The sequence below is a fragment of the Bufo bufo genome, chromosome 1 (assembly GCF_905171765.1).
Source record: "Bufo bufo chromosome 1, aBufBuf1.1, whole genome shotgun sequence".
NCBI classification, from domain to species: Eukaryota; Metazoa; Chordata; class Amphibia; order Anura; family Bufonidae; genus Bufo; species Bufo bufo.
Window position 1 is genome coordinate 435,312,617 of NC_053389.1, and position 17,318 is coordinate 435,329,934.

At 42.9% G+C, this 17,318-nt stretch overlaps 1 protein-coding gene across 4 annotated transcripts in view; it reads left to right on the plus strand.

The window, feature by feature from the left end:
- Positions 1–17,111, plus strand: part of RNF44 (ring finger protein 44) — a 69,743-nt gene extending 52,632 nt beyond the window's left edge. For all 4 annotated transcript variants that reach the window (XM_040406788.1, XM_040406768.1, XM_040406796.1 and 1 more), the window contains 5 exons: positions 1,755–1,870; positions 2,011–2,098; positions 2,190–2,311; positions 3,259–3,358; positions 13,582–17,111. In XM_040406788.1, coding sequence (XP_040262722.1) covers positions 1,755–1,870; positions 2,011–2,098; positions 2,190–2,311; positions 3,259–3,358; positions 13,582–13,644 — 489 coding nt within the window. In that variant the 3' untranslated portion in view covers positions 13,645–17,111. The remainder of the gene's footprint in view (positions 1–1,754; positions 1,871–2,010; positions 2,099–2,189; positions 2,312–3,258; positions 3,359–13,581) is intronic.
- The last annotated feature ends 207 nt before the right edge of the window (positions 17,112–17,318 follow it).

Below are 17,318 nucleotides of genomic sequence, written 5' to 3' on the forward strand. Positions count from 1 at the left end.
TCTGCACGGATCTATTATCGCACCTGGAAGGCCTACCTGTTTTTTTGTGAGAAATCGGGCTACCCGCCCCTACGTTTCTCTGTTCCAGTGGTGCTGTCCTTTCTCCAGTCCGGCCTCGACATGGGTCTGTCGCTCAGTTCTTTGAAGGGTCAGGTTTCTGCCTTGGCTATCTTTTTTCAGAGGTGGTCCATTGTCTTTTTGGGACCTGTGAAAACCTTCCTGCAGGGGGTGGCGCATTCTGTTCCTCCGTATGTGCCTAACTTGCCCCCCTGGGATCTCAACTTGGTTCTGCGCGCCCTTCAGGCGGCGCCTTTTGAGCCTCTGAGGGAAGTTTCTCTGGTTTTACTCACCTGGAAGGTAGTTTTTCTGGTGGCCATAACCTCCATCAGGCGGGTTTCGGAGCTGGCCGCACTTTCCTGCCGGGAACCTTTTCTGGTCTTTCACCAGGATAAGGTGGTGCTCCGGCCGGTGCCATCTTTTTTTGCCCAAGGTGGTTTCTCCTTTCCACCTTAACGAGGATCTTGTCCTGCCCTCTTTTTGTCCTTCTCCGGCGAACCTCAAGGAACGCGCTCTCCACTCCCTGGACGTCGTCAGGGCTCTGAAGGCGTATCTGGGGGCTACCGCCTCCTTCCGGCGTTCAGACTCCCTCTTTGTGATTCCTGAAGGGTCTCGTAAGGGTCTGGCGGCTTCCAAGGTCACCGTGGCACGGTGGATCCGTTCCGCTATTGCTGCGGCCTATCGTGCTCGTGGCCAGGTTCCCCCGTCGCGGATTACCGCTCACTCCACAAGGGCAGTGGGAGCTTCCTGGGCTAGACGCAATCGCGCATCCGCCTCCCAGTTGTGTAAGGCTGCCACTTGGTCGTCCTTACATACTTTCACAAAGTTTTATCAGTTGCACTCGCTGGCCTCGGCTGATGCTGTCCTTGGGCGCAGAGTATTGCAGGCTGTGGTTCCTGTTTGACTGCTGGACGTTTGCTCCTGGCGGTGTTGGATTTTTTCTTTTTTCCCACCCCATGGACTGCTTTTGGACGTCCCATGGTCTGTGTCCCCCAATGGAATGAACGAGAAAAGGAGATTTTTGTAAAACTCACCTGTAAAATCTTTTTCTCGTCTTTTCCATTGGGGGACACAGCTCCCGCCCCTTTTTTGGTTTACACCTTATGGTGTGATGGTTTCCATTGTGTTTTATTTCCGTTCTCCTACTGCTTTTGCAACGACTGAAGTTCTCCTGGAGGTGCCTGGGGGTATAGCCCGAGGAGGAGGAGCTTCTTCTTTTGCATAGTGTCCCTCCTAGTAATATCCTAAGCTATACCCATGGTCTGTGTCCCCCAATGGAAAAGACGAGAAAAAGATTTTACAGGTGAGTTTCACAAAAATCTCCTTTTAGACCACTCTCATAGAATCTAGGAAAATAACATGGACATGTTAAAGTATCACCCCGTGCTTAAAGGGGTATTCCAATTAGGAAAAGTTATCCACTATTCACAGGAGTACAGCACTTAGCACTCCATTCATTTCTATGGGAGAAAGCCATCATGCATTTGTGACCAGTCGCTTGTCCACTTTAAGGGGGATCCAGGGGGTAGGGGGCCCCTGTTCTTATGATCGGTGAGGGTTCCACCAGTCTTATAATTATCCCCTATCTGTGGATAGGGGATAACTTTCTCTAACCAGAATACCCTTTTAATAAGGAATAATTTTTGAATTGAATCTTGTACCTTTTTATGATTGTGGGGTATTATGTTTTGCTGTAGCCATACGCACATCTGATGCCACGGCGATTAAATACCCAACGGTATCGTCTGCAGCAACCACTGCCGCCTCCTGCACTGCCTCCTTCATATTACCCTAGTTTTCTGCCCTACTTCCTGTAAGTATTCCTTATTACATTACTAAGAATGGTTGTTTGCACCGGCATTTGCCATATTTTGTAGCAGCAGCACGTTCTTTTTATGTATAGCTGTACTTATTGCAATCCATTTTCTGAACTCGGTGCTATTCTTCTTGCAGCTCCATGCTTCCTGTATCCCCCACCTCTGTGGGCCCAGCAATCAGCTTGGATTTGGATGTGGATGATGTTGAAATGGAGAACTATGAGGTTAGATTTGGCCACCACCCCAGTCCAGAAAGCTGTTCTTACCGTTGCTGCCTGTAAAGTTTGACAACCCATGTTAATTTTTTGCCCCTAGGCACTGCTTAACTTAGCTGAACGTTTAGGAGAAGCAAAGCCGCGTGGACTCACCAAAGCCAACATAGAGCAGCTTCCATCTTACCGCTTCAACCTTGAGAGCCACCAGTCTGAGCAAACCCTGTGAGTAGCTATGCATAATTTGTCACCTTCAGTCCCATTTATTAGGAATGATATTGTGCAGCAGTATAGTGCATATATGTGACCAGAGCATTTTTACAAGGCCATTAAAACTGCAACTGCCACAAAAAATGTGTGTGAAGGAAGCCCAAAGAATCTGTTTGCTAGTGGATAGGCCATAATTGGCCCCTCTATTGTCTTCCCAATTCTCTTCAATTGACCACCTTATTAAGGAACAGATCTGATTTTTCCATTATAACATGTCTACCAGTGATCCGTAGAGGCAGCTTGGTGCTATGTTGCTGCCCATTATGTGAGGGGTCTAGTTGGGCAGTTCTGTTAAAGAAGTTGTCTCACTTCATCAAATGGCATTTATCATGTAGAGAAAGTTAATACAAGGCACTTAGTAATGTATTGTGATTATCCATATTGCTTCCTTTGCTGGCTGGATAAATTTTTCCATCACATTATACACTGCTCGTATCCAGGGGTTATGACAATCCTGCAATCCATCAGTGGTGGCTGTGCTTGCACAGTATAGGCAAAAGCGCCGGCCTATTTGGTGGCCGTAACAGTGGGAGCGCACATAGGCTTGTGCCTTTTCCTATAATGTGCAAGCACGACCACCACTGATGGATTGCAGGGTGGTTGTAACCATGGAAATGAGCAGTGTATAATGAGATGGAAAAATGAATCCAGCCAACAAAGAAAGCAATATGGACAATCACAATACATTAGTAAGTGCTTTGTATTAACTTTCTCTACATGATAAATGCCACTTGCTGAAGTGAGACAGCCCTTTTAAGATGTGTGTGTTGGGATTGAACCCTGGCAAAAAGCCTGCGCAGTAGAATTCTTGCTTCCCCCAATACTTGAACAGTTCCGTTAGTTGGGGTTAAAGGACTTGATGTATGATAAAATGCTTATTTTTTTTTTTCTTCTACTTCCAGGTGTGTGGTGTGTTTTAGTGACTTTGAAAGTCGGCAGCTCCTCAGAGTGTTACCTTGTAACCATGAGTTCCATGCAAAATGTGTTGATAAGTGGCTCAAGGTATGTTCCCTAGCATAATTCTTCTCTCCTGAGGGAGTGGTGTGATATTAGAAATTAATCGTCTGTCAATGGCTGTAAAGAGAAATCCTCTTAAAGGGGCTGTCTCACTTCAGTAAATGGCATTTATCATGTAGAGAAAGTTAATACAAGGCACTTACTAATGTATTGTGATTGTCCATATAGCTTCCTTTGCGGGCTGGATTCATTTTTCCATCACATTATACACTGCTCGTTTCCATGGTTACAGACCACCTGCAATCCATCAGTGGTGGTCGTGCTTGCACAATATAGGAAAAAGCACCAGCCTATGTTCACTGCCATGGTCCTGGCCACCAGAGAGGCTGACGCTTTTTCCTATAGTGTGCAAGCACGACCACCACTGATGGATTGCAGGGTGGTCGTAACCTTGGAAACGAGCAGTGTATAATGTGATGGAAAAATGAATCCAGCCCGCAAAGGAAGCAATATGGACAATCACAATACATTACTAAGTGCCTTGTATTAACTTTCTCTACATGATAAATGCCACTTACTGAAGTGAGACAACCCCTTTAATTCTTGAATCTTTATATTTGCTGGAAACATGTCCTCATAGTGCCTAATGCTGGTTCACATCATATGTATAGGGGGAAAAAAGTAAATATGGTATGTTAGTATAATAGAACTCCAAGGTAGAAAAGAAAAGTGTCCTGTTGGCATCTGACAAGTTCTTTCTTTTTTGTCGTCACACCAGCCTGTGTTCTGTTCATATACTAGAAGTCTATGACAGTGTTCTAGGCATCCTATTTTTACTGAAATGAAATATACAAGATATCTTAACAGTGAACAAGGCATTACTGGCACAGATGCCGAGCTTGTTAATTGCACCAGAGCTGTCCATCTGTGGCAGAGCTTAAAAAAAAATCGCCTATTGTTTAAGTCACTTTATGTTAATATTAAATTTTTTAAAGACTCTTATGGATATTTAGAATTTTATGTCAATATCTATAATTAAAAAAACATAAAATCCTGCAGTTTTTGCACTAGCCACTAAGCCTAATAGGCAGCATCCCTTCTTGGTCTGTACAGATCACTTTACTGCAGTTATCTGCTTATCTGTCATTCTATTCCTGCCTGTAATTATATCACTTCTGTGTATAGATAAGACCGGATCCACCAGTCACAATAGGTGATTGTCAAATCTTATCTATTCTTTACTTGTACAATGACCTCTGCACAGGTCACAGAGCATGCCCAGAACACTCTCCCATAGAAGTCAATGAGGTTCCCTCCAGTCTAATGTCTGTGGACTATGTGGCTGCTTTAAGCCATCTCTCTAAATGCTGTTAACCCCTTACGGACACATGACGTACCGTTACGGCATGGTTCCTGAGTCCTTAAGGACACATGACGTACCGGTACGGCATGGTTCCTGAGTCCTTAAGGACACATGACGTACCGGTACGGCATGTGGTGTTCCGATCACCTGCGTTTTGCTGCTTTTACCTGGTGCGGCGGTGGTGCCATCGGGTCCCCATGGGGCTGTGGGGGGGCCCGATGGCATGGAAGGCAGCGCAATGCCTTCCTGAGGCATCTGCACTGCCTTCCGGTGAAGAGCCTGTGAGATCCAGCCCCCTGGATCTCACAGGCCCCGGAAGCTGTATGAGTAATACACACAGTATTACTCATACAGCCAATGCATTCCAATACAGAAGTATTGGAATGCATTGTAAAGGAATATACCCCCAAAAGTTCAAGTTCCAAAGTGGGACAAAAAATTAAGTGAAAAAAAAAGTTGAAAAAATAGTTTCCCCCCCAAAAAATTAAGTTTCAAGTAAAAATAAACAAAAACGTCATTTTCCCCAAATAAAGTTAAAAAAAATTGGTAAAAAATAGGGGGGGGGGGGGAGTATACATATAAGGTATCATCGCGTCCGTATCGACCGGCTGTATAAAAATATCACATGACCTAACCCCTCAGATGAACACCATAAAAAATAAAAACTGCTAAATAAACCATTTTTTGTCACCTTACATCACAAAAAGTGTAATAGCAAGCGATCAAAAAGTCACACGCACCCCAAAATAGTGCCAATAAAACTGTCATCTCCTCATCCCACAAAAATCATACCGTACCCAAGGTAATCGCCCAAAAACTGAAAAAATTATGGCTCTCAGACTTTGGAAACACTAAAACATAAATTTTTTGCTTCAAAAATGAAATCATTGTGTAAAACTTACATTAAAAAAAAAGTATACATATTAGGTATCACCGCATCCGTGACAACCTGGTCTATAAAAATATCACATGATCTAACCTGTCAGATGAATGTTGTAAATAACAAAAAATAAAAACTGTGCCAAAACAGCTATTTCTTGTTATCTTGCCTCACAAAAAGTGTAATATAGAGCAACCAAAAATCATATGTACCCTAAACTAGTACCAACAATACAGCCACCCTATCCCGTAGTTTCTAAAATGGGGCCACTTTTTTGGAGTTTCTACTCTAGGGGTGCATCAGGGGGGCTTCAAATGGGACATGGTTTAAAAAAAAACAGTCCAGCAAAATCTGCCTTCCAAAAACCGTATGGCATTCCTTTCCTTCTGCGCCCTGCCGTGTGCTGGTACAGCGGTTTACGACCACATATGGGGTGTTTCTGTAAACTACAGAATCAGGGCCATGAATATTGAGTTTGGTTTGGCTGTTAACCCTTGCTTTGTAACTGGAAAAAAATTATTAAAATGGAAAATCTGCCAAAAAATTTTAATTTTTAAATTGTATCTCTATTTTCCATTAATTCTTGTGGAACACCTAAAGGGTTAACAAAGTTTGTAAAATCAGTTTTGAATACCTTGAGGGGTGTAGTTTATAGAATGGGTTCATTTTTGGGTGGTTTCTATTATGTAAGCCTCGCAAAGTGACTTCAGACCTGAACTGGTCCCTAAAAATTGGGTTTTTAAACTTCTAAGCCTTGTAACATCCCCAAAAAATAAAATATTATTCCCAAAATGATCCAAACATGAAGTAGACATATGGGGAATGTAAAGTAATAACTATTTTTGGAGGTATTACTATGTATTATAGAAGTAGAGAAATTGAAACTTGGAAATTTGCAATTTTTTACACATTTTTGGTAAATGTGGTATTTTTTTATAAATAAAAATTAATTTTTTTGACTTCATTTTACCAGTGTCATGAAGTACAATATGTGACAAAAAAATAATCTCAGAATGGCCTGGATAAGTCAAAGCGTTTTAAAGTTATCAGCACTTAAAGTGACACTGGTCAGATTTGCAAAAAATGGTCCTTAAGGTGAAATCGGGCTGAGTCCTTAAGGGGTTAAGAACAGCTCAGGCAAGAGGACCGCCCCCATAATCATGTTCGGGAAATATAATCAGTAAATCTGCAATTGGAAAATAAAAACAGATTAGAAAAAAAAGTGTCGCTATCTGGTTTTAACTGGCAGATAACATTTTTGGTGTCACATTTCTTTTAAATGGACTGTCATCAGAAAATAAAGTTTTATGTTAAACATTTTTATGTGTGTGTAATAAGTAAAAAAAAAAAAAATTCTATTATCCATATTAAAAACAAATCTCAATCCATGCAGTTTTCACACTGGCCGTTAGGCCTAAAATATATCGGGACTGAATGTTCTTTGGGCGCAACCACATACACAATAGACTGGATGAGACCTCATTAACCTCTATGGGAGAGTTTTCTAGGCATGCTCTGTGACCTGTGCAGAGATCAGGAGGGAGTAGATAAGCTGTGATATAACCTATTGTGGACCCTGTATTTGTGTATAGAGGTGATATATGTCTGTGTAATCATGCCTGTGATGCCAATGGCATGGCTACTGTAAGGTTACCTGTTAAAAAAAAAATACTGGAATTCTGTGCTCGATTTTATTTATTATTTTAAAATACAGTTAGTCACATGAAAAATTTAAACATTAACTTACCAAAACTCAAAAAAAAAAAGTTTTAAATAAAAGGTGATTTTAAACAATAGGTCATTTTCTGATTACAAATTTCCTTTAATAGAAAGGCATTGCTATTACTGAAGTATTGCAGTGTATGCTAAAAGTGATCCAACGATTGCATGTTCATACTCCTTAGGGGGACTGAAAAAGTAATAAAAGAAAAAACGTTTTTAAAATATTACAAAGTCAAATCAAACCCCTGCATATAAAAATGATAATAATTAAATCCACCCCCCCCCCCCCCCCCCCCCCGGACACTTTGAGTGTTTGGGCATCCACTTTGCAAATGAGATACAATGTGCATAAATGTAAAGTTATGCATCTGTGTGCAAATTATTCACATCCATCTTATGTCCTAGGGGCAGTAATACTGAGAGAGTAATTTTAGAGAAGGATTTGGGTGTTATTGTGCGGTCATAGATCAAATAACAGATAACTGCCGGGCCCCTGTAGTGATCACCATGACGTAATAGTACGTCAAAATGCGGGAACGCACCTGCCACCATGATGTACTATTACGTCATATGTCGGAAAGTGGTTAAAAAAGGCTTATTTAATTCTAAGAATTCATCTAAGTCTGGGACTCCCTCCCCTTTTCTAAAATTCACATCCCACCCATCCCTTGGTTGAACTTGATGGACTTATGTCTTTTTTCAGTTGCATTAAAGAGAAACTCCCACAAAAATGTTTATTCTGCCACCTGTTTGGCTACTTTCACACTTGCGGCAGTGTGATCCAGCGGGCAGTTCAGTCGTCGGAATTGCCCGCCGAATCCGCCGATCTGCCGCTGACTGAAAGCATTTGTGAGACGGATCCGGGTGCGGATCCGTCTCACAAATGCATTGCAAGGACGGATATGTCTCTCCGCTTGTCATGCGGACCGACGGATCAGTCTTGTACATTTTTTCAAATTTTTACCGATATGCGCATGCCGGAGCGACCGGATCCGGTATTCTGAATGCTGGATCCGGCGCTAATTCATTCCTATGGGAAAAAATGCCGGATCCGGCGTTCAGGCAAGTCTTCAGGTTTTTTTCGCCGGAGAGAAAACCGTAGCATGCTGCGTTTTTCTCTTTTGCCTGATCAGTCAAAACGACTGAACTGAAGACGTCCTGATGCAAACTGAACGGATTACTCTCCATTCAGAATGCATGGGGATAAAACTGATCAGTTCTTTTCCGGTATAGAGCCCCTGTGACGGAACTCTATGCCGGAAAAGAACAACACAAGTGTGAAAGTAGCCTTAGAAAGGTACATGGTGTAAACCAGGGGTCCTCAAACTTTTTAAACCGGGGGCCACTTCACTGTCTCTACCATTGGAGGGCCGGACTATATTTTTTAAAGGGGTATTCCCATCTTGGACAATAGGGGAATATCGTTAGGTGCAGGTCCCACTGCTGGGACCCGCACCTATATAGAGAACGGAGCCCCGAAAGTGAATGGGAGTGTACTGCGCATGCACTGCCCATGCTCCCATTCATTTCTATGAGGCTGGCGGAAATAGCTGAGCTATTTTCGGCAGCCCCATAGAAATGAATGGACGGCGGCTGCTTATGCGCAGTGCGCCCTCCTTCACTTTCGGGGCTCTGTTCTCTATATCAGTGCGGGTCCCAGCGGTGGGACCTGCACCTATAGGACAATGGGGGCAGTGTGGACAGTTACCTCTTGCAGGCTTTTCTATGCAGACCAGCTCAGTCCCTGATGGGGTTCTGTTATATCTCCCTATATAACGGGCCAAATTGATACGTTCTAAATCCGAACACTGAAAAGGAAACGCTTATCAAATCTTAGTATTTCTATCAAGGAGACCCCTTTAATCAGTAATCTATTTTACACTTCAGTTGACGTTCTGGTTTGGAATAGCTATATAAGCAGGAAGATCCTTTCCATGGGACAACCATGACACTAAAATAGGATCTTCCTGCTTATATAGCCATTCCAAACCAGAACCCCCACTTACAGGCCTCAACCCCCCCCCCCACACACACGTGGACACTTATCTCTTGCAGTCTTTTCTATGAAGACAAGATCAGTCCCTGACGGGGTTCTCCCTATATAACGGACGGGGTTCTCCCTATATAACGGGCCTAAAAGGAAATGCGTATATAAGTAGGATGCTATTTTATTATCATGGTTGCCACATGGAAAGAAAACTGGCAGTTGGCTGGATTGGCATGCTCTCAATTGTTTCCCTCCCAAAGAGACTTGGATAATGAAATATCAGGGTGCCAGTCTGCATTTCAATAGGTCAGATTCTGACCTATTGAAATGCAGACTGGCACCCTGATATTTCATTATCCAAGTGTCACTCTGACTGACCTGTTGACAGGCAGACTGGCATTTTGTTATCCAAGTCTCTTTGAGTATGAAATGAGAGCATGCCAACCCAGCTAACTGCCCGTTTTTTTTTTTTTTCCCACTGTCACAGTGGCCGCCATTTTCATGTCCCCCGCATCGGCCCCGCCACCCCCCCCCCCCCCCCCATTGTAAAAAAATGCCCACCACACACTGTCTCCCCATTGTTAATATTAAAATGTTAAGTGCCACACTGACGCACCCACAGTTGTCCAGGCTGTCCCTGAGCCTGAGGCTTCTTCTCTCTGCTCCGGGCGGTGATATGAGAAGCAGACAGCGGGCGGGCGGCGGCGCTAACTCGCTCACTGTAGGTCACGCACCAGCGTCACCTGCGTCGCCTGAGAGGAGCAGGCGAGTGACGTCAGTGAGCAGTCACGTACCGCCGGAGCAGAGCTGACATTGGAGGGAGGGAGCCAGGGTGCAGGAGGAGGAGAGCAGAGCCTGAGCATGCTTAAAGGTTAACTGTTAAACAGACCCGGCGGGCCGGATCAGATTCCTCGGCGGGCCTCATGCGGGCCGTAGTTTGAGGACCCCTGGTGTAAACAGTAGTGAATAATCATCTTGCCAGTGACTGTATTTGTGAGTTATAACCTCCCTTCTGAACCTCAGCTGTGTTTTGTGACCAACACTATGACCTCCAATTGACACAGAACAGGAAATCAGTTACTTCTCTATTCCTTCCTATGAGACTGACATTGAGGCTCCCATAGGAATACATAGAGAAACTGGCCTCCTGTCCCCACATTAGATGCGGTGTTGTTTGGAGAGTCAGTTGGTCACATGACACAGCTGAGGACCAGAAGGGAGGTTGTAACTCATAAGTACAGTCAGTGATAAGATTACCTGCACTACACATTACATCATGTACATTACACAGGTAAGGGTGAAAAAAATTGTGGGAGTGCTGCTTTAACCGCCTCACGTCCGCCCATAGGATATAAACGTCCTATGGGTGGACGTCTATTTCTGACAGCACGTTTTAAAACGTCCTGTCAGAAATAGCAGCTGCAAGCTAATCGTGCAGCTGCTGATCGGGTTGCCCGCTGTCAGTGACAGCAGGGCAACCCTAAGACAAGGCAGGGACAGTGCCCAGGTGTCCCTGCCTTCACGATCGCTGCAGACACAGCGCTCACCGAGCGCTGTGTCTGCAGAGCAGGAAGCGCTGTGCGCTTCCTGTTCCGGCCCGGCGGTCATGTGACCGCCGGGACCGGAGAGTGCAGGGGCTGTGTGAGGTCTCTCAGAGACCTCGATCAGCCCTGCTGTGAGGCTGTACCGCGCAGGATTGCTGCTGTACAGCCTCTATAGGGGTGCATTTGTCCTGTAACTGGGGCTACTATGTCAGCCCCAGTTACAGGAGAAATCAACAGTGAAAAAAAAATAAAAAGTGAAGCAAATGTCCCCCAGAGGTCTTGTATGACCTTATGGGGGACGAAAAGTGTAAAATAAAATAAAGGGTTGAAAAAATAAAATAAAAAAAAGTTTCACATGTAAAAAAAAAAAAAATCCCAAGTAAGGAATAAAAAAAATAATTAAAAATAGAAAAAATAAAATAAAATAGACATATTTAGTATTGCCGCGTCCGTAAAAACCAGCTCTATAAGAATATATCACATGACCTAACCCCTCGGGTGAACACCGTAAAAAAAAAAAAAAAAAAAACTGTGTCAAAACAAGCAATTTTTGTCACCTTGCATCACAAAAGGTGCAACACCAAGTGATCAAAAACGCGTATGTCCCACAAAATGGTACCAATAAAACCGTCACCTCATCCCGCAAAAAATGAGCCCCTACATAAGAAAATCTCTCAAAAAATAAAAAAACTATAGCTCTCAGAACATGGACACATTAAAACATAATTTTTTGGTTTCAAAAATGCTATTATTGTGTAAAACTTTAATAAATGAGAAAAAGTATACATATTAGGTATCGCCACGTCCGTAACAATCTGCTCTATAAAAATGTCACTTGACTGAACCCCTCAGGTGAACGCTGTAAAAATAAATAAATAGAAACTGTGCTAAAACAACCAATTTTTTGGTCACCTTGCCCCATAAAGTGTTATAATGAATGATCAAAAAATCATATGTACCCAAAAACAGTACTAATAAAACTGGCACCTTATCCCCTAGTTTCCAAAATGGGGTCACTTCTTGGGAGTTTCTACTGTAAGGGTGCATCAGGGGGCTTCAAATGGGACATGGCATCTAAAAAACATGTGGAGTTCCTTTTCTTCTGCGCCCTGCCGTGTGCCCATACAGCAGTTTACGACCACATGTGGGGTGTTTCTGTAAACCGCAGAATCTGGGTAATAAATATTGAGTTTTGTTTGGCTGTTAACCATCGATGTGTTAAAGAAAGAAATTGATTAAAATGGAAAATCTGCCAAAAAAGTGAAATTTTAAAATTTGATCTCCATTTTCCTTTAATTCTTGTGGAACGCCTAAAGGGTTAACAAAGTTTGTAAAATCGGTTTTGAATACCTTGAGGGGTGTAGTTTCTACAATGGGGTCATTTATGGGGGTAACCACTATGTAGGCCCCACAAAGTGACTTCAGACCTGAACTGGTCCTTATAAAGTGGGTTTTGGCAATTTTCTTAAAAATTTGAAGAATTGCTTCTAAACTTCTAAGCCTTCTAACGTCCTAAAAAAATAAAATGACATTTCCAAAATGATGCCAACATAAAGTAGACATATGGGGAATGTTAAATAATAAATATTTTATGAGGTATCACTTTCTGTTTTAAAAGCAGAGAAATTGAAATTTAGAAAATTGCGATTTTTTTTTTTCAATTTTTTGGGTAAATTTGGGATTTTTTCATAAATAAAGGTGAAATATTTTGACTCAAATTTATGACTATCATGAAGTACAATGTGTCACGAGAAAACAATCTCTGAATGACTTGGATAAATAAAGGCGTTCCAAAGTTATTACCACATAAAGTGAGATATGTCAGTTTTGCAAAATTTGGCCTGGTCAGGAAGGGGGCAAAGGGCCCAGATGGGAAGTGGTTAACCAGGTAGGGCTACTTTTCACATTAGCGTTTTTTGCGGATCTGCAAAAACGTTTCTGTTACCATAATACAACCGCATGCATCCGCCATGAACAGATCCGGCTGTATTATGTCTTCTATAGCAATGATAGAGGCGTCATGAACACCATTGATAGTCGGTGGGGGACGGATCCGTTTTCTATTGTCAGAGAAAACAGATCCGTCCCCATTGACTTGCATTGTGGGCAAGGACCAGTCTTGCTCCGCACCACATCGTGGACAGAAAACCGCTGCAGGCAGCGTTTAGGTGTCCACCTCCAGAGAGGAATGGTGACTGAACGAAGGCAAACTGAATTCTGAGCAGATCCTTTTCCATTCATAATGCATTAGGGCAAAACTGATCCGTTTTGGACCGCTTTTGAGAGCCCATGACGGATCGCAGAAACGGAAAGCCAAAACGCTAGTGTGAAAGTAGCCTTAAACCCAAGAAACAATAGCAGAATTGCAGTGGGTAGAGGAGTTCAACAAATAAATATTTTTTTTTCTTGTTTCAATACATGGAATGATAAATTAAATCGGTGTCAAATATAACTTGTCCCAAAAAAGAAGCCTTCATATGGCTATGGAAACAGAAAAGTAAAAATGTTATGGCTCCTTGAAGGCTAGGAGGAAAAAAACAAAACTGTTGAAGGGACCTTGTCAGGTGATTTTTATTGTTTTATCTCTGTGACGTGAGTTCGGCTTTGCGATCTCTCAGTCCCATATGCTTGAATGGAGAGGCATAGCACGTTGGTTCACTGCTACATTCAATAAATGACAAATGTAATACAATACTGGTCACAAAATGCCAAAATTTTACTGCACCTCTTTTCCCGGTTCACAAAAGTAATGATTTGTGTTTTCTCTTTCAGTCCAACCGCACATGTCCCATCTGCCGGGCTGATGCTTCTGAGGTTCACAGAGATGGGGAGTGAGGACAGGAATTTTCCCTCTTGCCTCCTGCCGGTGCACAACCCCAGAGGGATCAACACAAAATAAACCAGCCTCCTTGCCTGACTCGGATGCTTCAGCTTCCCCCTCCACCTGCACTTGTCCTTATGGCTAGGACACAGCGGCTTTGAATCTGGAGGTGGTGTTAAAGAGTCACACATTCCACTGTCTCCATCCTAGTACCTCTACACCCCAATACTTCCCAACAGTGCTCCTTCATTGTGTATTGCCGTTGTGGGCATTGGGAGGGATTTGAGGTGTGTGTGAGATGAATTGGGTTGCAAATGAGAGAAACTTTCTCTCTTTCCCCTGAGAGTAGCTGAGGCTAACAGGAAAAGACTGGGTCATTGTGGCCAGTGCTATCCCCCAAAGGGGAATTAGAGGCATTACCAGGGGCTCCCTGTTTGCAAAATTTCCTTCTGTCAGTCCCTTAGAGGGGAATGTCACAGCTGCTTATTTAAATATGTTTGCACTGATGCCCTAGCGGGCAGTTTTCTTTTCTTTTAATGCATTGGACCAGATTTATGTTTCCTTCCTTCCATTTGCTGCCATCAGACCTATCTCTGGTTGAAGAATAATATGTTTTAGGCGTTACTGTCTGTGCTTTGTATTACTCTTTAATCTTGCCTCCAACCTTCCTCCACCTTCTCTGTGTCCAGCCATCCATTTCAGTCTGCCTGAAAGCAGCGTGCTGTGAAATGTGCCGGAGGGCAGAGCCGTGATGAGGTCTTTAGCATCAGATGTGATTTTATTCTCTTGACCCAGTGAAAAATCATAGCTTTTGCTCCCTGGAGGAATACAGGAGACATTTGTGTCTGCCACCACTCTGATGGCCACATGCCATCTCGCATGACTTTTAAGCTTCATTTGCTGGAGTCTGTTTTATTTCTAGATTTTTCTTTTCTTCTTAGGCTGGCAACCTGTTGAGCATATGTGTTGCGTGGACCAGTCCGGAGGTGCAGGGGCCCTTTGCCTGTGTTCTCGCCCCTGTTTCGTCTGGTAGCAGAAGCCCTGGTAATGCCTCCTCAGTGTATTTTGTCAGGCAGCAGGTCACACAATTGCAGGCTGGTGTGTGATTACAGGGTTCACTCTGTTGCACGCCAAGCTGTTTTTTTTAGTGAGCGTGTTGCACTTGGCACCCGCATTTCCCCCACCCCGATCTCTGTGTTGACAGTGACGCAAGAGGCGCATGGGCGAGCGGCTGCCTAATTTACTGATTTGTATCTGTTTTAGTTCAAGTTTGCATGATAGAACAGCAATGAATACAACACAAGAGCCAGCCAACCATTTCTGATCTGTGTGCGCATTCTAACGGTCAGGCAGAAAGAGTCTGTCTTAATGTTTCACAATATGCATGTCTGAGCAGCTTGGAATATGGTATCTGCTAACCCTTGGCCGTCTGTGGAGTGACGTGAAGGGGGGTGGGGGGTACTGGGACAAGCATTATAGGGGCATGTATCATGCTGAGCTGATTCCTGCTGTGCACTTGTTCGCAAGCAGAAGGCACCTGAACTGTTTGTTGGGATTTGAATGTCTCATTGCCTATAAAGGTCACACTCGGGCAGGGATTATTGTGTGCGATGGGGTGTTCCTAGACCAAAAGTAAATTAGTTCTTCATACCGGCCCTCTAGTATATTACAGCGTAATACCGCGTGGAAATATAATAATCCGATGTTAATGGCTAATATTACATACAGCGTTTAATGTAATCCACCTCACGTCTATAGAGAAACTCATGCAAATCGCCACTGCTGTAACCTGTAGTACATTGGGGTTGTAATTCTAGGCTGTCGAGTCAATAACCTTTAATACAGTGTTCTGTTATGTCTGTGGTGGTGGCTTTGCAGTCCTCTTTTATTTTGGGGCTAGTAACCAGTGTTCTTGTATTTTTGTTTAGACCCTTCACAAGTACTTCAGTAGTACTACAATAACTTTTCTCCCCACTCTGTGTGAACATAGCGACATAACCCCCTCTAGCCACTGTTTGGCTATAGATGTCTTCCTCTCCACTAACCACTTCACTGTTCTCACGGTTGACAATTCTGAAAATAAGTTGCGGCTGGTGGTGTGTGTATGTATATTTATATTATATATTTTTTATATATATACACACACACAAATTATGGATTGGAAGACACAACTGAATTTACCAGCTAGCATGTAACGTGCAAAGCATTGATCTCCCATCCATTGTGCTTGTCCTTTCATAGGTTCATATAGAGATCCATGGTCCACCACCTGAGACTGACACTATGGGTGGTGGACGCTTCTTGCCTTACATACCGGCAGCACATGAGGTTTCAAGCCATATGCCGGCAGTGAGAACAGTGGAGAACCAAACTGTTCATATGCTGGAGCGTGATTGTATCTGCTATTTTCTCCTCTCCCCCCACAATAGACAAAACCCCTGTTCTGTAAACTGCCACAGTGGGGCTAGTGGAAGAAGGTAGCCGTGATTATAGCAGAGGAACTGGATGGAGCACTTGTTTTACAGCACACAAGTTACCAAAGGTCTTACTGTATATATTAACACTTCAGACTTCTCAGCAGACAACAGCAGTATCTGCTGCCAATCTCTCGGAAACCCCTTACCTGCTGGAGGTGTCAAACTCGATGAGCCCCTCTCCAGCCAATTAGGGATTGTCTCTTCATCCTCCGCCCTCTGCTCCACTGTATAGCATCCATACGGTTCTTCCACTAATCTCAGTAGGAACCCCACAACTATAGTTCGAGTGCTGTTAAGCTCTAGTAAAGCACTTAGCACTTCATGATCAGTCTGCTTAAGTAATACCCATTGATTTAGAATGTCCGTGATTGCTGCATAGATGCCACTTTTTTAATCTCTCGATATGTTCTTTTAAACACCCCTATGGTGGGATATAGTGGATTGTTTACTGTATCATCCTAACCTCCTGGACCCCATACTCACACTGGGCTTGATTGATCTCAATTTTTTTTTTCCCCTCCCACTAACATTCCTGGCCCCCTACCCCAGAGATGTGGCTTCCCTTACTCAGGGTCCCGGAGGTGTCTTCTGTGTTAGATTTGTATATCTATATGTGTGTTTATGCATATAGATATATCTCTATATATAAACTTTTTATTTTTGGCTTTTGGTACTTGCACATTTACTGGTTACCTCATTTCCCATGTATGTATTTGAAAAAAAAAAATGCTAATATATAGAAATGGTTCTTGAAGCTATCAAAGTGTGTTTCTTTTCCTCCGTTCCATTGGAATAATATTGGTTTGTAGCATTTAACATTACCTAGTAATATTGTATTATATATATATGTGTATACTGATTGAAATTTTTAACAGATTTGTACTTTTCTTAAAATGAAAGTTGCTAGTTTTGCTTGACCTGGTAGTGCAATCATTTATTTTTTTTAATGTTGTGGCTGAATTGAGAGGGTTCACTAATAAATGTACAAGGACAATAATGGAGTCTCCTGGTCTTGTTTAAGTGTGTGATTCTTCTACACATAATTATAGCCCAGTAGAAAAAGCAATATAATAATATTCAAGTCACTGGATGGACATTTCTTCCTTTCACCCTGTGATCTGAAAACATTAGGAACACAGAAGTATTTTAGAAATTTACAACTTTCAGGGCTGAATTTTCACTTCTATATGTGAAAATATACGTTGACGTAT